At 30.7% G+C, this 23,943-nt stretch overlaps 2 protein-coding genes and 1 long non-coding RNA gene across 3 annotated transcripts; 1 reads left to right on the top strand and 2 right to left on the bottom strand.

Moving 5' to 3' along the window:
• The first annotated feature begins 3,093 nt into the window (after positions 1 to 3,093).
• LOC133800805 (uncharacterized) lies at positions 3,094 to 5,083 on the top strand. The gene is made up of 4 exons (XR_009876616.1): positions 3,094 to 3,434; positions 3,516 to 3,591; positions 4,060 to 4,121; positions 4,839 to 5,083. It is a non-coding gene; the product is annotated as an uncharacterized LOC133800805 (long non-coding RNA).
• Positions 5,084 to 9,293: 4,210 nt separating this feature from the next.
• Positions 9,294 to 13,008, bottom strand: LOC133801175 (putative disease resistance protein RGA3). Its single transcript, XM_062239336.1, has 2 exons — positions 9,791 to 13,008; positions 9,294 to 9,671 (listed from the first exon to the last, which is right to left on the bottom strand). The coding sequence occupies exon 1, from the start codon at positions 12,835 to 12,837 to the stop codon at positions 9,820 to 9,822; it is 3,018 nt and encodes a 1,005-aa protein (XP_062095320.1). The 5' UTR covers positions 12,838 to 13,008; the 3' UTR covers positions 9,294 to 9,671; positions 9,791 to 9,819.
• Positions 13,009 to 20,011: 7,003 nt separating this feature from the next.
• On the bottom strand, positions 20,012 to 20,695 carry LOC133801534 (eukaryotic translation initiation factor 4E-1-like). Its single transcript, XM_062239770.1, has 3 exons — positions 20,507 to 20,695; positions 20,291 to 20,416; positions 20,012 to 20,148 (listed from the first exon to the last, which is right to left on the bottom strand). The coding sequence occupies exons 1-3, from the start codon at positions 20,669 to 20,671 to the stop codon at positions 20,032 to 20,034; spliced, it is 408 nt and encodes a 135-aa protein (XP_062095754.1). The 5' UTR covers positions 20,672 to 20,695; the 3' UTR covers positions 20,012 to 20,031.
• Positions 20,696 to 23,943: the final 3,248 nt, after the last annotated feature.

The raw sequence follows: 23,943 nt of genomic DNA, 5'->3' as shown, positions 1-23,943 counted from the left end.
GTATGGACCTACATAATCATGGTAATTAGTGGTAAAATATTGTTGTACAATAATTAATTTCTATGAGAAGAAGAAAAAACAAAATAAAGCTACGATAAATACATGTAAAATTAAAAATTTAAAAACTACATCATGAATAATTCTATTATTTGTGAAAATGGTCTCATGTTTTATGTTTTCTGGAATAAATAAAGTGGTCTAGATATATCTGTAAAAAAAAATCATAAATAAAATATGGACATAAAATTACCTATATTATTAGAATTAAACCGAACTCTAACTCATTAATTACACTGGTATGTTTCTTTCACCAAAAAAATGATAACAAGGATCATAGTCAACAACAACAAAAAATCTAAATTAGAGTTATAATTTTGAAAATTATATTTTCTTATAAAAATAAAAAATCATAATTATAGCAATATTTCAAAGAACCATATATAATTTTTTTTAATAAATGGTGATATAAGACTTAAACATGTAGAAATTAATGAGGGTGTAAATATAATTAGCTTTTACCAATACTTAATATTTACACAAATTTCGAAAACTATAAAATAAGTTCGGTATTGTTTAGAAAGTAAAATTTCATCACATTATCTTCTATATAAATGATTCAAATCAATAAATTAATTTAAATTTTATTTAGTCTTTCTATGAATTTAAATTAATCTAAAAAAGTCAGGCAGATTTAGTACCACATTTCCCCACCCAAAACCCGCAAAATCCAAACCCGTTGCACATGAAATCCTAAAACCCGATCCGTGTTCATCGCTACTACTTACCTAATTAACTTGGACTTCTCTATTTCGGCTTTCTTAGTTCTTGCAGCAAGAATGCGCTTTTTCATTGGAATTTCTAAAACAGCCAAATGAAAGAATGAATGAATGATTAGTCATGACCAACACTACTTGACACTTTGGAGAGACAGATTAAATCAATAAATGAAGTGATCATGAATAAGATATAACAAAAAGAGAGTGATTGATCTTGAATCATGATGTGATCAGTAAGTAACGATAGATAAAAACCATTTAACAATTTTGTAACATCAAATTTATAATTTTCATTTAACAATTTTATTTTATTATTTTTTAAAGGGTAGGTAATCATTTGGTACCATGTGTTTTTTTAAAGTATTATTTTGATACCATGTGTTTACAATAATGTTTATTTGGTACTATGTATTTTGAAATTATACATATTCGGTATCCTATATTTTTTAAAGCGTACATATTTGATACCCTAAAGTCAAATTTAATTAATAAAATTTTACTAGTTTAATCAAACTGCTATCAATTATATGAGTTCAAAATTCAAATTTAATTACTTAATTACTATAACTTATGACAATTTTTTCATATTGATAAAATTTTATTTATCAAATCCGAGTCTGGGGTACCAAATATGTATGATTTTAGAATACAGGATACTATATGAGCATTATTGAAAAAAGAGGGTATCAAAACGATACTTTGCAAAAATACAAGACACCAAATGAGTAAATTCCCTTTTTTAAACCATTTTTTCTCACATATTTTGCACATGTGTTTATATCCAACTTTTTTAATTTTCAATTTAATAAATTAATAAAACTTTTTTTCCCTCATTTCTTCTTTTTGTCTTTGAGAGAAACTGTTCTTCTTCTTCTTCAAGCCAACCTCTGTTTTTTTTTTTTTTTTTTTCTAATAAGGTACATCTCATTTCAATAGATTTTATTAACTTATATAATATATATATATATAATAAATTACGAATAAAATACTTAATATTTATAAAATATTACACTTTTATATACTCAAATTTTGTTTTTGGTAAATATACCCATTAATTTAAAATATAAGTTTTTTTTTTAAAAAAAAAAGTGAAAGAAAAATATGAATTTTGATTAATTTTAAAATTTTAAATGATTTTTTTTATTATTTTAAAAAAGAATAAGTAGGTGAAAATAATTTAAAATTAAAAACTTATATTTTTTTTTGTATTTTAAATTCATGGGATGGGTAATGGATCTAGGTTGTTCCAAAGGTATATTGTTGTCATTTTGGACAATGTTGGAGTTGATCAAATTGATTGATGTTTAAAGATGTGATCGATTTAAATATGGCATTAAAATATATTGAAAAAATAAGAGTTTATGCTTTTTTAGACTATGTGTTTTGTCTCTTTACCTGTTTAGACTCTGTGTTTTGACAAATTATTTTTTAGATCCAGTGTTTTCTAAAATAGTTCAAATAGACTCCTAAATCCGATTTTGATCAAAGTTTTTTGAACTAAAATCACAAATAATTCATCAAACTAACAACTCAGAACAAAAATACAGTCATTCTGCTTAAGAACTGTGTTGTTATATTCAACTTTTTGTTCATCAAAATCAGGTTTAAGGGGCTATTTGAACTATTTTACAAACACAGGCTCCAAAAAATAATTTATCAAAACACAGGGTCCAAACAGATAATGAGACAAAATTAGGGTCTAAAAATGTATAAACCCAAAAAATAAATCTTATATATAGTGTTATTAAAGAAATTAAGATAATGGTATCTTTTGTTGACGGTAAATGTAGCACCCACATTATTTTGATATAATATAGCCAATAATCACATGATTGCATTGCATTACATATCATACAATATGTATAATTTGAGCATATGCATATTCTTATAAGTGTTTTCATGTATAGGTATAAAAGTTGTGTATGTGATGTCTATATGTATGCTCAATATTATTAACCTTGTGGCATTTGAGTTGTCTTTTATGGGTGTTTGATGTGCTCAAGATATAAGAAAGTATGAAAAATATGGACAAGGCATGGAATTAAGTGATGAAAGTGAGATATAGAAGGCAAAATAGGTTAAGTAGTGAAAAATAGTACAATGTCGATTACTAGTATTTCGGTGTAAAATTGAGTATTTATGGATTTACCAAATGTAATCGAGGTATGATTAAGGTCTCATTGATGATGTAAAAATGGTTTTAGAACCATTAGATCAATTCTTGATGGGAGGTATACATAATCAGTGGTATTGATGTAAAGTCAAAACGAGCTTAACATAAGTGCGCTACGCTCGATCGGGTAAGCATAACTATTGGGTATGAAGTCATATGGACCTAAGGTTTGGTGTGAGTGTTTTACACATAAGGATAATAGGCCTAGCAGATGATTAAGTCAAAATTATTGAAGTGATAAGGTTTTCATAAGTCAAAAGGTGAAATGATGAGATGAAAGGTGTCAAATTTTGATACAATAAGGCTAAATCATTGAAAATAAAGAATTTTCATCAACCTTATCACTTTGCACGACCATTACTCTGAAAAACAGAGAGAAAAGAAAACCAAAAACCATTTCTTGGCTGGTTTGAAGAAATTCTAAGGAGATCCAAGTGAAATCAAAGCCAAAGAAGTGGATTAAGCTTAGTTCTAGCCTTTTTATGGTAAGTTCTTGTACTTGGAAGTTAAACTATGTTTTTGAATTTTGCTGAGAGCTTATCTATGGTGTTTTATCTCTTGTTAAGATATTTCTTGGTGGTTTCCAAGTGGTTTGAGGTTTAGAAAAGCTAGAAGAGATTGTTTTCGCCGAAAAGTTGCTCGGTAAGTGAAATTTTGTGTTTTATGAGGTTTTTGGGGTTCTTGGAGTACAAACTGATTTTTGGTTATTTTATTGAGTTTATAAGAGAGTATATATGTTTATAAATGTTTGAATAGATGTGGAGACTCATTTAATTTGGGTGATGATCTAGGAGATAAGAATTTTATCAAAATCGGTATATGATAACTTTATGATGAATCATGTTGGTATTTGGGATATATGGTTATGGTAGGTTATTTGATGTTGATTATTGGTTGATTTTGATATTTGAGGATAGCTAAATTTAAGGGGAAACTCTGTCAAAATTTCTCCAAATGTCTAAGATAAATTTAACGCTCGATCTAGGTGGTTTAAGGCATTTTAGGCAAGAATTGGATATGAAATTTGATATGATGTTTTATGGGTATTTTTAAATGAGAGTTCAATGTATTACTGCCATCATTATGATGAGAAATCCATGCCATTGTCAGGATAAGCACATCAACACCTAAGACATCACTTGTTACACGGTGAATTATATTTTGGACAGAAGGTAAGTAAAGTACTCAACTGCAACACAAGAATTACATGTTATGTGAAAGTATGCATTATATGAATATTTTGTGAGTAAGTGGTATTAACATACATTGACACTTCATCATAAATTTGTATGCATGACATAATAGTGATATGGTAAATTATTATATGATATAAGACCATGCATGATATTATGATGATTAATCATATGATGCCTTTGCAAGTTTTGTGCAACATAAAAGAAATTTGTAATAAGAAGTTTAAGTTCAGTGCCACTGTTTTGAAAAGGCAAATGAAAGTGTTAATAAGTGTAAACGGAGGCCTATAGTAGGCTTATAGTGGCTGCCCAATAATTTGGACTAGGTTTTAGTGAACCAATTATATTGTTTGCCATATTCCGTTTTTATTTCTCCTCCATATGAGTTATTGTTATATGTATTGACACCATAGTGTGTGGCCGCCTTAACTCTTGAGCCCGACGGGGCAACGATGGAATAAGGTTTTTAATGTGCCTTACTGTGGTGATGGCTAGCCGGAGGAGAACCCATGGGATTTTATATTATATGTGTAACAAGCCCTGCAGGCATTGACCAATTCAAACAGTGTGCACAATATTAAGGGGCCCAAAATTTAAAAAGAAGTTGTGTATGTCCATTGATATTGGGTAATCATTAGCATTGCATGCATTACTTTGCTTACTGAGCTTTAGGCTCACAGTTGTCTTGTGTTGCAGGTAGAGAAAGAAATGTGTGAATGACATGAGGAGAACTGAAGCATGGTCCTGACCCTGATTTGTACATATGAACATATCGACCTTTTGTGGGTTATTTCAGTTATCAGTGAGATGTTTGTAATAAAGTGTGAAGTTATGTTTTAAAAATAAATTGGGTTATTTAATACTTATGTATAGTATGTTTGAGACACACTTTATGTTTAATGTAAATAATGTGAAATAAGTTTTCAAGTTTAAAAAAAAAAAAAATATTCAGACTTCCGCAGTAATAAATTATGATATAGTTTTAAAACGTAACACCTCAAATATGGTTTTAACTAAAATAAGTGAGGGTGTTACAGTAAATGTTAAACATCCGCAGCTTGAATGATTGGACCATAAACCATTAAAATTTGTTTATGTGACTTGTGATCACAATGATCACTGATATAATATATATTGCTGCTCCTTGAAGAGATAACAACTCTTGTATCCGCAAAATATATTTTTGTTTTATTAAGTCGAGTTTGTATAAGCTTCCTAAATAATAATAATAATGTTACATAAAGTTAAATCACTTAACACTACAATAAAAATTAGGTAAAAGCCGCTCTTGATCAATCGTCCCTAATAAAATGTACCTAATAGTGTAGGTCACCCCTAATATTCCATTATTGGGAGTGACGACGTCGCCCCTAAAATTAGAGATGTCGTCCCAAACTTTTTCACATGTGACAATTTTTTTTTTGTCGATGTGTCACCCTTGATATGCATCGAGTCGGCCCTGATACTATTTTATTTATAAAAATTAATAAAATTATTTTAATAATTAAAAAAGAATTCATTAAAATTTAAATTATTAAAATAGATATATTTAAAAATAAAAATATTATATTAAATATTCAAATTAGTTCATTAAGATAACAAATATCCATTTTGTTAATATAATAATGTAACAATTAACTAACAATAATATAAATATAGTCTCATAAATCAGCAACGTCGTCCTCCATAATATCTTCCTGTTGTGCTTGTGGTGGTTGTGGTGGCTGCGGCGACATCAACCATGGATATTGTGGAAGTAATGTGGACGATCCTACTCCATACATGTAGGGATACAACGACTGCGACGGCGGTGGAATCGGCCACGGATAAGGTGATGGTGTTGCTCCGTACATGTAAGGAGGTGCCATAGGTTGAGACGGCGTTGCCCCGTACATGGAAGGATACGCTAGAGCTGGAGGTTGAGAAGACAAAGCTTCATAAATATTTGTCGCCATTAAGCGACATCTGAACGTTCGGTGGATGAAATGAAGGTGGAAGAAATTGGGTCAAGAAATTGACTTCGTCAGTCAAATTCTTTACCTTATTCTCCAATTTTTCTATCTATTCTGATGAACTTTGAGGAGGGGCTTGAGACTCGCTAAAGTGAGAGTGCTGGGTAGATGATGACCCCGACCCCTTCAATTTGCGGCCCACTCCTCGCTCGTGTCCACACCTTTGACCCAATACTTTTTGTACCACCTCCACCTGATCGACTATTGTCGAATCATCATCATTGGAAGCGACACTGGATGCTTGCTAAGTTTGTAACTCAAAATCAACATTCAGTTTTTCCTGTTTTCAGAAAATGTTGAAGACAATAACAATAAATATAACTCTAAGAATATTTAAAAAAAAACATAATTTAAACTTACATAATCTTTGTGAACATCGTTCACACAATCGTTTATCGCTTCTTCCACTGGTATTCCTTCCATGACTCAATAAGATCCAGGTTCACCTAAAAGATATTACCCAAATGTTATTGAGTATATAGTGTAAAAGAAAATAACTTTGATAACATTTTAACTTTAACTTTAACTTACTCTTTCGTGACGGATGGCCGCCAACGATTTAGTACCCTGCGTTAGAGATTGAAGGAAGGAGTTGTTCCACCGCTGCGTAATGTAAGTTTCTATACTTTACTTTGTATATATATTAATTTCATAGGAGCATGTTCTAGGAATTAACATGCTTGTTTTATAATATGTGAATTACATGAAAATAAACAAAGATCGTGTAATTATTAATAATAAATGTATATTTGATTAATTATGTTTAGAAATATAGAGTGTTTAATTTATAGAAGGGAGAGAGAGAAAGTGCATTGGTTCTAAACAGCGTGAGACTTTTTTTGTATAATCAGATAGACATTTCATGTCTTGCATTGTGGAACGTGAATGCCTTATTTTTTTTTTATTCCATGGACTTCCACGTCCCACACCCCTTTTTATATCCAACAAAGTAGAACATAAATATAAAAAATTTCATTACCCTCAATGTAGGACATGAAAAGTCATCTAAAATTTTTCATGTCCTATATCATTTGTTAGGACATAAAAATGTAACTAGGAAAGTATATATTGCAGTAGTACATATTTTAGGTTAGTTACACTATTATCCCACTGTATCAAATTATTTGCAAATGTTTTGTGCAAAATATGTAAAATAATATCAATTATACTAGATTTAGTACAATAAAATTATATAGAGTAATAATTGAACACACTTAAATTATACATAATTTTTACACACATCACTTTTAATTGTATGGTTGGGATTAACTTGCAATTTGAGTGTATTCCAATTATTACTCTTAGCATTAATACTTTGTTTAGCAATTTATTAGTCTCTAAGAAGAATAACTAAAATTAAAATTTTTGATATCAATAAATAACATGAATTAAGTCTTTATTGTTTTTTTTTACAATTTTTTTTAGTTTTTTAATGATTTTATTATTATTATTATTATTATTATTATTATTATTACTATTATTATTATTACACAAAATATTATGTAAAAGATATATGAGGATTTAATATATAGAATAATACTAAGATTGTCGATAAAATTTAAAATTTTGTTAAAAGTTATAATTAGAAACACTCAACCCAAATTCCATGGAAAATCGGATAAAGGATAGAATAAACAATATATAGCAAAAAAATGAAAGGGTTTAGATATGAACAATAACAATATATTAAATTATTTGGCATTTAGTCCCTGATTTTTTCTTTTACCAAATCAAGTCTTTTAGTCTTTAAAAAATAGCAACATTTTAATTGTTTTGGTTTTTCTGTTTACAAACATGTATTAACGTGAATCGCTATAAATTTGGATGATGGGAAAGAGGAGGTTATGGCAACGGTGTATTTTCAAATTCTATAAAATTTTAATATTGGCTGTCTTTTTATTAAATATATTTTTCCAATTTTATTGTTATTTTTGAAATTTTATCTTGAGTAATTAGTGGATTTTGTCTCTTTTGGATAAGTATGAATTCTAAATTTAATGAATTTTAAATAATTAAAGTTTCCCTATTTATTAATGATACAACTTTGTCTATAATAAGCATGATTGATATAGAATTGATGATTGCATATAATTCTTGATTTAAAAAGAGAAAATTGAAATATTCTTTGTGCCCAAGTAAGTTAAATTCGAAATGAACCTAGTTTGGATTTAAGTCCAGGTTCGTTAATTTTCCTAATGCTATATGATGATTCTCTCTGTTACATCTGGAATGTTCTTTAATAAAGATAATTGAGAGTTATTTTTAGAATCTTCTTGATTTGGTCTGATTGACATCATGGAGGAGATTGGCTCGCTTAGGATTTCCTAAACTCTATAAATACCAGACATAAGCAGCAACTAATCTCATCTCTTCACCACTCTAACGTTTTATATTTTGAAGAGTTATTTTATATGTAAAGAGTAGTCTTTGTTTAACTATTTCTTTCTTTGTTTGTTTTGCTTTGTGTTGTGTTGTTTATTCTTAAACATGTCATAAAGCTTGCGAACGTGACATACAATCTTCAAGAGAAGATTTCCATAAGTTTCACTTCGGGAGGAAGCGAGTACTCATAAATTTTAGAAGGGATTTCGTGTTCTTGATTTTATCAAAATATGATTATTAAAGTGGAGTACTTCAATGTTACGACAATGATTTAGAGTAAGTCTAAACTTGTATAAGTCAATTGCTTATTGTATTCTTAAGACTTTACTAATTGATTTTATTTCTGGGCATAGCCCCATGGACAATGTTTTTTTAACCACGTAAAAAACTTCTTGTGTCACATTACTTTTAGTTTATTTAAATTATGTTCGTATATTCTGATTCATCAACGCAATCTGTTTAGATACATCATGATATTTGTCTGATCAAACAATTCTTTAACTATTTCGCATTAATTAAATTGTTTGTTAAATTCAGTTGGTAATCTTAAAAGATAGAATTTCAAATTCAATCAATGAAGTAAATTAAGTTTTGAATTAATCACACTAAAATAAGAACTTATGCAATCACCTAGATATATATAAATATTTTTTTCATTTTTATTTAGTATGAATGGAATGAATCAGAATCATTAGATAACAACTCATGTAAACATTTCCTTATTCAAGTAAAAAAAAAAATATAAAAAATAATAATATAAAAAATACATTTGGTGAAGGAGCATCAATAGAATTAGAGACATCCCAACTAGGTTGGCACCCAACTAATTCGTCTATCATATGCTCAACAAACACCAAATAAAGTAGATATATATATTCAGATTAAAGAAAAGAATACAAAAGAGTTTACAAACAATCCAAATGAAATCTAAATTCTAAATTGGAATTGATAAAACACCAATCCAGAATATGCCTCGTTAAAACCTTCTTAGATAAAAAACCTCAGTGGGAAAAAGTCTAAGAAGGAAAAAGAGTACATACTCAAAACACAACACAACAAAACAAAACAAAAAAAAACATAATTCGAATGAATAATATCATATCCCGAGCAATTTCCAAATCCAACTCTTGGAACCCTGACCAAAAAAATACAATATCAAAGATGGCTAATAAAGAATTCTTATTACAGAACACTAATTACGAAGGCATTAGCTTGAATAATGTATTTGTTGCAAAATAAAGGGATTACACATACCTTGAATAAGGATATTTGCATCCTGAATATTAGTTTGTTGAAGAAGATGTCCCAACACCATCATTGATATTGCTCTCACTGCTGCCTTCATGTTCGATCCAAATTCCATCTTTTCGCACAAACTCATGATTTATTTCAATGTTTGGGATGTGACTGATTTTGTCCCATTCCTTACTTGTTCTCTTCTGGCAATGCTCCTCCATAATCTCACAATCATTTATGGATAATTGTTTGAGTGAGGTCATTGTTTGCAAAAACTGAGGAAGTTCTTGTAGACTCGGACAACTCCAAAAGTACAAGTGCATAAGACATGGCATTATTCTTATTGTTGATGTAATGCTGCTCCATTCCCACTTTTCTAGTTGCTCCATGGAGTCAAAGTAGATCCTTTCTAATTTTGGAAATAAAATCAATGGAGAATCTATAAACAATCTATCCATTTCAATGTCCCCATCTTCTTGGTCTTTTTTCTCTTCTATTCCATAGAATTCAAGGCCCAACTTTTTTACACTATTCATGCCACTTACAAATAGCATCTCGAGAACTGGCAGCTTTCCAAAAGAAGGTAAGATCTCACAATTCACACAAGAGTAGAGCCACATTTGTTTTAGATTAACCAATGACATCAACCATTTGGGGCGTGGAGACAAGCTGGCCCCCATGAATCCATCAATACATAAATTTTTCAAGTTTGTGTGTGGCTCCAAAGCTTCAAGTATCTTTATATCATCTCCAAATCTATTATTTCGGTCTTCAATGCTTCCAAAATCAAGAGTCAACGAAGAAATTTGGTCTTTTTTTTTCAAATCAATTTTCTTAGCATCCTCCACATTTTTTATATTTCCACAATCCTTTATACGAAACTCACTACCAAATTGAAGGCTCTTCATTTTTTCTAAATCCTCTACATTAAAATATTCTCCTTTATTCTTATTCTCATAGCTAGGAATAGTCAACATATCTAATGTTTGAAGGCAAGTCAAATCACCAATACCTTTTGAGAGTCCTTTTAATTTAAAACACTCCCTTAAATAGAGATGTTTTAAATTTAGTAGTTTATCCATCCTTTCTGGTAGTCTTGAAAGTGAAACGCAACATGACAAATCTAGAGTTTGCAAATTACATAGATCACATAAAGTCTCTGGTAATTCTTCCAATTCTCCATTGCTGACTAAATTCAGATATCTCAAATGTAACAAATTGCTAATACTCTTTGGTAATTTCTTAATCCCACATCTTCTCAAAGTTAATGTTCGAAGGAATACAAGATCTGAGAACAGTGATGCATCAACACTAATAGTAGTTCCTGTATATGGCAAAACAAGTAAGGAGCGAAGATTCTTTTGATTCATTCTTTTGTATTTCATGACAGGAACTTGTGTGCCAGCTCTGACTTCCAAGCACAAATGACGAGCCTTTTCATCAAGTAGTTTCAACTTCTCTTCGATATTGTCATCAACTACCAAAGTGACACATTCATCACTTGTCAAAAATTGAGCAAAGTTATGCACTATGTCATGCATCTTGCAACGGGTGATAACACCATCAGGACCATCTTTTATAAAATCTTGAAAGAAGGATCTCATGACTAAAGTTTCAAAACAATCATGACCTTCTTTTGAGTTACTGCCACATCCTACAAAACTTTGCGACATCCACATCTCAACCAATTCATCTCTGGCAAATTCATAATCCTTTGGAAATATCGAACAATACGAGAAACATCGTTTTTCTTTTGCGGACAAGTCATAATAACTTAAGAAGAAAGGAGTAAAGATGCTTTCAAAATCCTTGGATTGCCACAATTCACTACTTAGAACATCCTCCCATTGGGTTTTGGTCTTTTTAAAGCACATGAGACTTCCCAAAATTTTTGCAACAAGAGGTGAACCCTTGGCTTTTCTAGCAATTTTTTGACCAACTTCTTCTAGTACACGACACTCATCCTCATTTCTTTCAAAGAATGCACGTTTCTTAAATATTGACCAACAATGCTCTTCAGACAGCTCCTCCAATGTAATCACGCTCTCCGCCGCAACTTCCATTACAACAGCAACTTCCTTTTTCCTTGTAGTAACAAGTATTCTACTTCCCACACCACCACACTTCAAAGGAATCCTTAATAGCTCCCACTTCTGCCTATCCTCAGTCCACACATCATCCAAGATAAGAAGATACCTCTTTCCTTCAATACGCTTGCGCATATATTGGAGCAAGTTTTCTAATTCATTAATATTTGGGGCACTATCTTCAATAATGGATTCAACAATGGCTTTTGCAATCTTAATCACTTCAAATGGTTCCGAAACACATACCCAAATTCTAAAATCGAAATGAGCCTTGACCTTCTCATCATTATACACCAACTGGGCTAGAGTAGTCTTCCCCATTCCCCCCATCCCTATAATAGGAATAATATTGAAGTTTTGATCCTGATGAGTACAACTATCCTCAGCTAACAACCTACTAACCAACTTGTCCTTATCATTATCTCGCCCAAACACGTCAGTTTCAATAACAAACGAGGTTGTCCTAGGTCGCTCCATAGGTTGCTCTAAGGTTGTTGTGCTAAGTTTAAACATATCTTTCTCTCTAGCGATCCTATCTAGCTTTTTATTGAGTTCTTGGATTTTGTGAGCGATGTCATGACGCAGAGTAATTCGATTAACTTGGGATTTGAAACAAGAAAAAGGTGATGGAATAGAGAGGCATACCTTCTCATTAATGCTAGTTCGAGAAGAAGAAGCATGTTCACCTTGTTGTTTCTGATCTATTTTGAGTTTCAAAATAGCAGTGCTCCACTCATCCAACACGTTATCCATGTCGAACGACACATCTTTCAGCCTATCCATCCATCTTCTCACGCTTTGATCAGCAAATTGTCTTCTTTCCGCATCTTCGAGCACAGCATGAAGAGCTTCGAGATTGGTCTTCAGCTGTTGAACATCTTCATCCACGTCCTTCACCAGTCTCACCTCTTCATTGAGTCCTTGAAAAGCTAGTGAAACAAGCTCCTCTATGAGACCAGAAACTAGAGCCTCAGCCATGGCAATGCTTTGAGCTTCAATGCTTAGAGTCTAAAAACAGAGTTGATTCACAATAATAGAAATGAATTGAGAAACAACATGATCTGATATGTAGTATATTATATTCATCATGCGTATTATTGTGGGGCTAATTAGTAAAAGAAAAAGTTTTGTGGACTAATTATATGATTTGTAATTAAATTATTCTACCTTTAATCGTGGGAATCTTATCTTTTACAAAGAGAAAAGAATTAAAGGTTATCATAAAAAAAGTATACTTTAAGGAACGAATATCAACATTGTCGGTATTTGTGTCCCACACCTTATCTTATGTTATCATGAATATGAAAAGTCTTTCTTTTGCTCCATACATATTAATAATAATAATAATAATAATTATAGGGAATTCGGTATATTTTTAAGAAATGTGTACGCAGTATAAGTACTGTGTGTTATCCTCCATCTAATATAATTATTTTTTCCCTAAAAATAGCAGAAGAATAAACCATTATACCATTTTTTTCTACAAAGCTTCAAGAAAAAGAATCAAGAATAAAAAGACAAAAAAAAAAAAAAAAAAAACCAACTACAACAACAACTCATCCATGAAACTTTATAAACAATTTTAAGAGAAACTTACACAAAATTAAACGAGGAAATAAGAAAAGTAAAATTGTTCATCCAATCAAATCCAATTCACGTAACAATTCATATCTAATCCAATCTGCAATAGAGTGGATTGGATAAATTATTTAGGGCAGTTATTTTTTAATATTAAATTATTTAATAATTTTCACTTAAATATAATTATTTTTTTTTCACATAACCTCCAATCCAATAACAAAATAAGCAATATCCATTTCTTGCTTGAGTAGTCTCATAAAATATAAAGTATAAAAATCCAGCTACTAAACTCTTCAACAACACTCGGGAAGAATAATTCAGCAAGTTCTAAATTCTCCAGCAACATAGCAAACAAAACAACAAGCTTTTAAGTCTCCAACAACAATAAAAGCAAGCTCCTACAACTCCAAAACAACAAGCTTAAGCAACAACTCCTCCTAACATGTAGAGAAATAATTATTAGTAAAATGATGTTACTAACTATATGATCAACTTAATCAAATGTGTGTTGGGTTTTATGCCTTTATAAAACTATATTTCTTATATAATTCATTCATTATCGATAAAGTAGTAGAAATTATTTTTCTTAATCAAATTTCGTTGTTTACATGTTTTATTACATGATTTATCATTATTAATATAAACATTTATAAAATCCCGAACATATGTATAGTTACAGAGATAGTGACTCGGTCATAGTGGATTATAATTATAATTATATGTCCAAAAGCATTTTGTCCTAAGATTAAATCAGTACACTGGATTTTTACTAATTGGGTAATCTACGATAAGATCTACTTACTCATCTTGTGTGATGTCATATCCAAGACATTGACCAAGTAGATAAGATCAGATATATTTTGTTACATTGGACTGTCTCGATATTGATTATTGACAAGATAAATAATTATCGTTATTATCTAATCTAAATGTATCACAACGTTGACCATAAGTCAATTCAATCTTAATTATGATTGATTAGTATTATATTCGGCTACTTGTATTATTCAAGTCTTTTGATTTGTTTGTTACCAGCTTACCCTATGGACTAGCTCATACTTACATATTAGAGATTTGGTAGTATAATTGAATGAGAGTATTTATCATAGATATGAAATCTATAATTTTTGTTTAAGAAGTGAAACGATGATTTTCTTATTGCTTGGTTCACGTGTTAAATGATAGAGTACTCATTTCTGTAATTAAATTTACGGAAATATCATTTACAAGGAACTTTGTGGGAGTTAAGGATAAAATACCAATGAGGGGTAAAACGGTAATTTTCACCCGTCTCATTAGTAGATCATCTATAGATGATTGAATGATGATTATGATTATAACAATGGATAACGTATTTACATTTGGTGTAAAGTGTTCTATGAATTCAAGAGTGCAATTCTGAGTCTATAGTGGAGTCACGAGGAATTAATAAAATAGTTGGATTATTTATTATAAATAAACTCACGGTGACTTATTGGAGCTTGAGTTCATGAATCCATGGTTCACATGTCATCTCTTATCAAAATTGTTATCCCAAAAATCAGAGGTGAATGACATGGTAGGCATTAAATACACGTGGCTGACTTCTGGCAGAATCTGTGCTCGACTATCGACCAGGAAGACACCTACTGTCACACGATAAACTTCTTCCTACGACCAGCCTAGTCGTACGAACGCTATACATGGAGGAAATCTTAGGCAGTTATGATTGAATCCGAGATTATCTCCCATGATTTCCTAAGTATCTGATTATTTAGGAAAGAATATCTGTAACAAATTAATGTAAATCTTCCCTGAGCTTATAAATAGAAGAAGAGAGCTCAGGGGAGAGGACCTCTTTTTCTTTTGGCTAGAAGATCTTTTGAGATTAGAGAGAGATTACACTAGAATATTTGTATTTTCTTCTTCAAAGGTCAGTGAAACTCATTGAACCCTAGTTCTTTGATCACCCATTTGAATCTCATTTCAATAACAATTCAAGTGGACGTAGGTTATTACCAGATCCTGGGGCCGAACCACTATAAACTCTTGTGTTCTTATTGTTTTCGTCATCACATTCATTTCAACGTATTTGTCCACGTCAAGCGTATTTTGACTCCATGTCAGTTGGCCAAAATCAGGGTCAACAAAAATGAACCTAGTAGTCTTGAATAATTAATTTAATTATTAATTATAAAAATATCGTATTGACTAGGTCAATGAAAATAAATAATATTAAATTATTTATTGATATTTTATGATAAAAGAAATAGAATAAACTTTGAGGTTTTTATTGCAACGTCTCAAAAAGATAGTAGTATAGCCAATTAGGACAATTTTGTTAATATTGATAAATTTATATTAATATTAATAAAATGAATTAAATAAATGTTAAAAGTATAATTGATTAATTTTGACAAGTATTTAATTAATTATAATTATTAAATAATTAGATAAAATGGGTAACTAGAATTTATTTTATATCCTAGATAATTGCCTATATATACTAGTGATGTATAATGTATTAGGTAAGATGAATTTGACAAGGTAAAAATTCACTCATAATATTCTATATCTAGTCATCCACTCTCATTTAGTTTTCTCTCTAGGAATTCTCTTTTCATGTGTTGAAACTTGCTCACACAAACAGTAGATTGTTTTAGACAAAGACTTGGAAGACTGTGGTCTTGTTTCAAAGCGGTTTGGATTCGTTGTAATACCTAGCATTCAACAAGGACAAAAGATTAGGGAATCCAAAGGATGTAGTTATTGTTCCGCTACGCGTCTCGTAAGTACTCTAATGGTTCTATTATTGTATTTATGTATGTCAGAGAAAAATATCTCACATAAAAAGTGTGTTGGCACATTCAACAATACATAAGAACATGAGTTACTCTACTCATCACTAATTGGTGTTGAGATGAAACCCCATGCTTCTTACCATGCACATCATTCTACTTCTAAACCACTTTCCACATTCTAACAATGTATATCTGTAAAATTCACATGCTTGTATGATTTTATATTTTCTACTATGTATATTGTTTTAGTAGTGTTAGAAATCAAAGGAGCTAGCAGCAAGCTTTGGTGCACAATTTCGCCGGAAATTGCAGAGAATAGAAATGGTGTGGGGTAGCTGGCTTTTGTTGTGAGAAAAAATATAAACAAAATAGACAAGACTGAAGGAGAAGAAGTGGTTACAGGGGCAGATATTGAAAAGAAAATAGCCAAAAAGGCAAAGATAGGAGAAAGTGGCTCAAAGAGAAGAAATGGTGATAGTGATATGGTGTAGAGAAACAAAAGGGTTAGGGTTGCTTTGTTAATTCTTATTTTTTTTGTTTTTAGTCTAGGTTGATTTCTTAATTTAGTAGCTGCCTACATTGTTTTTTTTTTATATTTATTTATTAAAATTTCATAACCAAACAAGAGTTGATAATGGTGGCAGCAAGTGCTTGGTCTTGTTATGTGTGACCGAAAAAATACTTAATTATATTATATATATTATTTTTTTTAAAATATTAATAAGTATGTGCGGATTGGATTGATTATTCACGTGTGAAAGTATATTCAATCCGCATAAGTATGTATTTTATAATTTTCAATCCAATCAAATCCACACAATTGTGGATATCTATACTTTACGGATTGGATCGTGCGGATTGGATTGGATCGGATATTTTCTGAACACCCCTAGAAAAAAGTATCCTCTAGAAGATTGAGAACAAGGAGGATCGTGTGGAATCGAATGTGTGAGAATTGCTTGATTTTTTCCGTTTAGAGAACATGTGAGGGCTTTGGTTTTGTTTCAAAAGAAAGAGTGAAAGTGATGAAGAATGGAAGAAGAGGGGTATAAATAGGATTAAAATGGAGAATTCTGAGTGAATCGGGACCCTTGAATTAAAATTAAAATGTGATCCGAGGGACCATGTTCAATAAGTGGCGGCAAAAAGTAGAAGGTGAAAAGACGTGGAGAGAAGAAGAGTACACGTTTCTCGAAAGAGAAATTTAGAAGTTTCTTTCTCATGAGACTCGAAAAAAATACTTTTTAAAAGAGCAAAATATTATACACCAAATAACACATAAGCATATGACTAAGGGTATATGATGTAAAATTAATATTTAGGATTCATACTTTTTTAGATTCTGTATTTTGTCTCATTACCTGTTTGGACTCTGTGTTTTGATAAATTACTTTTTGGACCCTATGTTTTGTAAAATAGTTAAAATAAAACCCTAAACTCAATTTTGATGAAGAAAAAATTGAATATAACAATACAGTTTTTAAGCAGAATGATTTTATTTTTGTTCTGAATTGTTAGTTTGATAAATTATTTGTCATTTTAGTTGAGAAAACATTGACCAAAATTAGGTTTAGGATTCTATTTTAACCATTTTACAAAATATAGGGTCCAAAAAATAATTTGTCAAAACACAGGGTCCAAACAGGTAATGAGACAAAACACAGGATCAAAAAAGTATAAACCCTAATATTTATTGACATTTATTTTATTTTAATTTTTTCAATGCACATTTTTGAGACTTTGACAATACCCTTAGTCATATGCCTATCTGTTATTTAACAGATTTTAAAACGAAAAATGGATTAAAACTAACAGAGGCCAGAAGCTTATCAAGCTGGGGATATAATTGCCAAACAAATAGGGTTGGGGAAATGCCAAATGCAGGTGAGGTTGGGGATTTTAGCTGAAAATAAGCTTCTTCTTTTTTCTTTTTTTTTATAAAATCTACTAAAGTTATGCAGGTGAGGTTGAGGAAATTACCCTTTACACTACAATTTAGGAAAAAATCATACACATGGAGCAAATTTTTTCTTATATATATATATATATATGGGAACTCTTCAATAGGGGCTTCACTTTAAGCCCTATCGGTAGGACTCTCATTGTTTACAACCCGTGAATAATTTTCAGTGTGATTTTTTTTTTATGACCGTGTATATTGTAGCTATTTAGAGCACCTTGCAAATTTTTCAGAAAATTCCGAATAGTTTACAGTACCGAAAACTAGGTTCAAAGATGTTGCACGTGTGACTAATTTTTTTTATGCGCGTGGGAAACATGTTTGAACCTAGTTTTCTGAAAATTTGTAGGAAGCTCTAAATAACTACAATATACACGGTCATAAAAAAAAGTCACGCCGAAAACTGTTCACGGGTCGTGAAACACTGAAAGCCCTACCGGTAGGGCTTAAAGTGAAGCCCTTGTAGGAGAATTCCCCTATATATATATAAATTTTCTTTTTTATACGTTTTTAAATTTTCTGAATTGTTCCATCTCTTTGTACACACCTCTTCTTCTTCTCTCACTCACGATCAACCTTTTTCAAAACTATCACGTCCCACATTTGAAATTGTTAATTATTGGTTTGGAGAGTGTTTTTTTTTTTTAGTTTTTCTCTCTTATTTATCGATATCAAACCATAAAAGGTTTGAAATGATCGTTTAAAGTAGGGCTAGTTCCGGTTCTCCATTTCGAAGGCATCAAAAATCCCAAAGTTCTGGCAAAAGGATTTCTTTATAAAATAAAACAAAAATATATACTAACTCAAGTTGACTTCAATACCAATAACGAAAATGTGTGTAGCTAGCAAGTTGTATGTCATGAATTATTATTATTAATGGCAAAATGGCTTGAAAGAGGCATCATAATGTTATAAACTACTTGTAAAGATAAGGAATCATTACAACAAATTTTTTTTTGCAAACATCGGTGCATCATTTTTTTATTTTTTCTATATGCCAAATTTTTTTATATGACAGTGTACATTATAGCTATTTAGAACATCCTACAAATTTTCAAAAAATTCCAAATAAATTATGTACAAAAAACAAGATCTAAACTGTCTGTTGTACGCGTGCTTATTTTTGTGTACGCATTTAAAATTTGACAGTTTAAACCTATTTTCAACTTCGTAAATTATCCATAATTTCTTGAAAATTTGCAGGATAATTTTTTTTTGAGATTATGTCTATCCCAGCTGCCGAAAATTAAAAAAAATAATACACCCATGTTGCAAAAAAAAAGTGTTGTAGTCACTCCCTATAAATATAAAACTTCTACTTATAAACATAAAAAGTTCTATGGTGTCTATTTAAAGGAAGATTTTGGCCAAAGCTTACTAGTTTAATCACACATTTATAAATAAAGTTAATCACATGTTGTGAATAGTGAAGACACAAACGAAAGAGCTATGGTCTATTTTGCAGTCACATAAGTTGATCAAGGCAGAGAGATTTATAGCACTTTTCCATGGCAAAACAGGACCAGAGCAAGGCAGTAGAAAATTTGTATGCATTCTAAGTAGGTAAGTCAAAATTTGGAGAAAACAAGTCAGTAATACAGATCCATTCCACATTTCCTTTAGAGGGGAAAGAAAGAAATGCAAGAAGCAGTCACATTTCACTCTAGTATCTAGTGTCGAATGCTATCGCACATAAAAGAAAACAATTTCGAGTCTGCTGCGCTAGTAGTAACAAAAACTATACAAAATCATCATGCAGTGTACCGATTCTTGGCTCCTCTGTCAAGTTTCTTTGCATCATCCTGGAAAGAATGAAAGACTTTATCAGTAAGCAGAAACTGTGGAATGGAATCAGTTTAATAGACTGTGATTCAAAATTGAAATCCAATTATGAATCCTTACATGAAATATGAATCCAATGGTTTCATTGTAATCAAGGAACTCCTTCCACTGTTTCCCAATGCTCACCTGCAGCATAACAAGCAACATAAGACAGTGTCTGAGTTCTCCAAGCCATGTTATAATTATTACATGAAATAGAAAAAAGAAAGTATTACATGAAATTATTGAGAACTAAAGAAACAAATGTAATGAATTCAAAAGCAATTACCTGGGCTAATTCATTTGCTGCATTCTTGGTCCAAATAGATATCTTCTCCTGTCTGGCTCTGACATTCACAACAGCACCGCAAATTTCATCTCCGTGATCGAATTGCTCTCCAATCATTGCAAGCAACTAGAAAGATGATAGAACAGTAAGTCAGAGGCTGCTGAGCTTATAATACAGCATTCTATTACAAACTCACTTTAAAGCATTAAAGTATACCGTATGCAGCCAACATGTATCAGACTTTCCTTTCTGAAAAGTCATAGTCCATTTCCCTCCATTTGAACAGATAGGATCCTCCCACTTTGGTTCAATTTTAAATTTGATGCAATGAAAGTCTGCCCCCACAGCCAATTTACTTGGGTGATGTATGCTATTGTACATGCTGAAATGATAGTGTATGGAAAAATAAGTTGAAGTAAATAAAGCCAAAAGAAATCAGATTTTCAGAACTGGAAAACCCTAGAAAAGCAGAGCAATTAATGACAATAGTATAATCATAAAAGTTGAAATAAACCTATTATTAGTGTCTCAATGTGAAGGCCTGCGTCCAAGAATCTGACTAACATGCATGTTTGAGCCTCGTATACCTCAAGACTGATATCTAAAGTTGTAAAGATTTGTTGATTGACGAGAATAAAAGCATTCAAAAAATATTGTCTTGATCATAAAAAACTTCAACACAATGATGATTTCTTTGGTTCTAGTATCCAAATCAACACACATGACTTGAACCCTCAACAAAGTATCAAGAACTCAAACAGCAATGGCATGTTATTCATCAAATCATCGAATACAGTCCAATATGAATGTATCAGCAATACAATTAATCAAAATATATAGAAAAAAAAAGCCACAAAGATTGAACATTTGAATACAAGAACCCCAATCTCAACAAAAACAATCATCACCTAACTCTCTGCAAGAACAAGATCCAATAACGAATAATATGTAACTTTAAAAATAATCCCAAACCTTAAAAATTCCCAACACAAGACCCAGAACCCAAAATCCCATCTCCCATCATTTGAGGGACAAAAAACCGGAAACTTTCTTGTTCAAAAATATATATATATATATATATATATATATGTGTGTGTGATATTTTTAATGTCTTATTTAAAAACAAATATATAACAGCAAGGAGTTTGTCTGGGCATATTGGAGTTTGGCATATGTTTAATGTTAATGTAAATTTGGTGATAATATATGGAAAGATATGTTAAATGGTTAAAGTGATAAACTTAATGTCAAATATATATATATATATATATATTATTTTGTTTGTAATAACTCAAGAAATGATTTTTTTTTTGTCGGAATCAATTTATTTTATTCGGAATGCATAGAAAAGAGTACAAATTGGGAGAGATTTCTTCCAACCAACAAAATTTATTGTCTAATCAAATAACATGCAAAGATACTATTGAAAATTAGACAAAATAAATTTTATATCAAAATTACTAATATCCAAATAATTTAAAAACAAGATGAGAACTGCAGCAAGTAGATGACCAAATCTTGAACATAGAATAGTCCAACTAGTTTCACCAAAGCTTGAAATGAAAAGCCGATAACTCAACAGTGATACAAACCAACAAAGATAAGTAACTTAATAAATTTGATAAACTTAGTTTGGTAGTTCCAAAATGCTTACTGATTTAAAAAAAATGCATAACATATACGGCCGGACATAATCATGGTAAGTAGCAAAATATTGTTAAACAATAAATGGTTTATATTTTTTTAGACCATGTATTTTTTCTGATTACCTGTTTGAACCATTTGTTTTAAAAAATTTATTTTTAGACCCTATATTTTGTAAAATAGATAAAATAGACCCATAAATTCAATTTCGATGAAGAAAAAATTGAATATAACAACACAGATTTTAAACATAATGATTTTATTTTTGTTCTGAATTGTTAGTTTGGTAGATTATTTGTGATTTTAGTTGAGAAAACTTTGACCAAAATTGGGTTTATGATTCTATTTGAACAATTTTACAAAACATAGGATCAAAAAAGTAAATTGTCAAAACATAGGGTCCAAAAAATAATTTATCAAAATACAGGGTCCAGATAATTAATGGGACAAAACACTTAGGTCCAAAAAGATATAAACACAACAATAATTAATTTCTATGAGATAAAGAAAAAACAAAATAAAGCTACAACAAATACATGTAAAATTACAAATTTAAAAACTACACCATATATAATTCTACGGGCTTTGTTGAAAACTAGCCAGTTATATGATTAGTTAACTAAAATTACCCTCTAATTATATTTTGTTTAATTCTACCCATTTTTTCCCCACACTTCCAAAAATGCCCTTGACCATTACCATTTTCTCTAACCTTGTACCCCACGACAATAACCATTCTCTCAACCTTGCCAATCAATCCTAGCCTCCATGATCAGCACTGTACCACCACAACTCCACCACGAAACCACCACAAGTCCACCACAACGCCACCACACGTCCACCGCAGCTTTGCCATTGTCATCAATAGAGTCATTGACACCATAACCTTCTACGACGTTCTACAACCACGGTTCTGCCACCACAGCTCCACCACGAAGCCACCACACCTCCACCGCGCCTCCACTGCTGGTATAGTTATAGGTATAGGATTTTTTTTTTACTGAGATATTGACATAAGAGCTGTTTGAAGTTTGATTCATTAATGTCTTGTGTATCTTTGTGTAGAATGTTATAAATCTTTCATTAGTTTACTTTTTCACGTGAACTATGCTTAATATATGTTTATATTTCAGTAATATATAAATGATTATTATAGATTCATAGCCTTTGTTAATGTATGTTTTGTTGCATCTTTATTCAAAATAAATTCTTACCGTATATACTGTGATGTATGCCATGTGTTTGTGAAAATGTCTGTGATATATATCTCTCTTATACATAATGAATACAATTGTCATCATACCATCATCACCATATATTTATAAAATTCAATACAAATGAAACTCAATTATTTGTCTTTGGCCTTGAGTAAGTTTTTCATGTTAGATAGCTACTCCTTGACAAACAAACAAATTTTATTTTTTTTAAAATTTTTTGAACTGTACAATCATACATATAAATTAGATTTTATTCTGACATTAAAGTTGAAGGTCTGTAGCTTGAACTCAATGAAAGCTTTCGTTGATTGGCATGATTATGTTAGATATTATACTAAGGTTTTGTTAAATTAATTTAGAGTTTGTTTTTATATAACTGTTTACATAAATGAACAACTATGTTCGGATAAAGCTGTTAAAAAATTGTTTTGGTGTATTATTCTGAGTTTGTTCTGTTTACATTTGGCTGGGTTTGGATAAAGATATTATACAAAGCTCAGAAGCTCAATCCATTACTTGATCAGAGCTTTTATCAAACACTTTCTATTCTTTAAATGCTATGAGCCAAAAACATTAATCCTCTTCTTCAGCTTTCCCTTGATTCTTTTACTTTCTTGATTCTTCAATGCCTTCCGACACTTCTCACAGAAATGCTCCAGTGGTAGAATCTCCCGCCCCTCCAATGAAAACTCCTTTGTCTGGCTTCTCTGCCCTCACTGCTCAGCTATTGTAGAATACAGAAGGATTTGTTTGTCTTTACTAGCTTTGGCATATGTTATTGCACATTGTAGG

Source organism: Humulus lupulus, chromosome 9, assembly GCF_963169125.1.
Source record: "Humulus lupulus chromosome 9, drHumLupu1.1, whole genome shotgun sequence".
Classification (NCBI taxonomy): Eukaryota; Viridiplantae; Streptophyta; class Magnoliopsida; order Rosales; family Cannabaceae; genus Humulus; species Humulus lupulus.
Note: the sequence above shows the minus strand (reverse complement) of the source record. Positions and strands in the feature narration are given on the sequence as shown.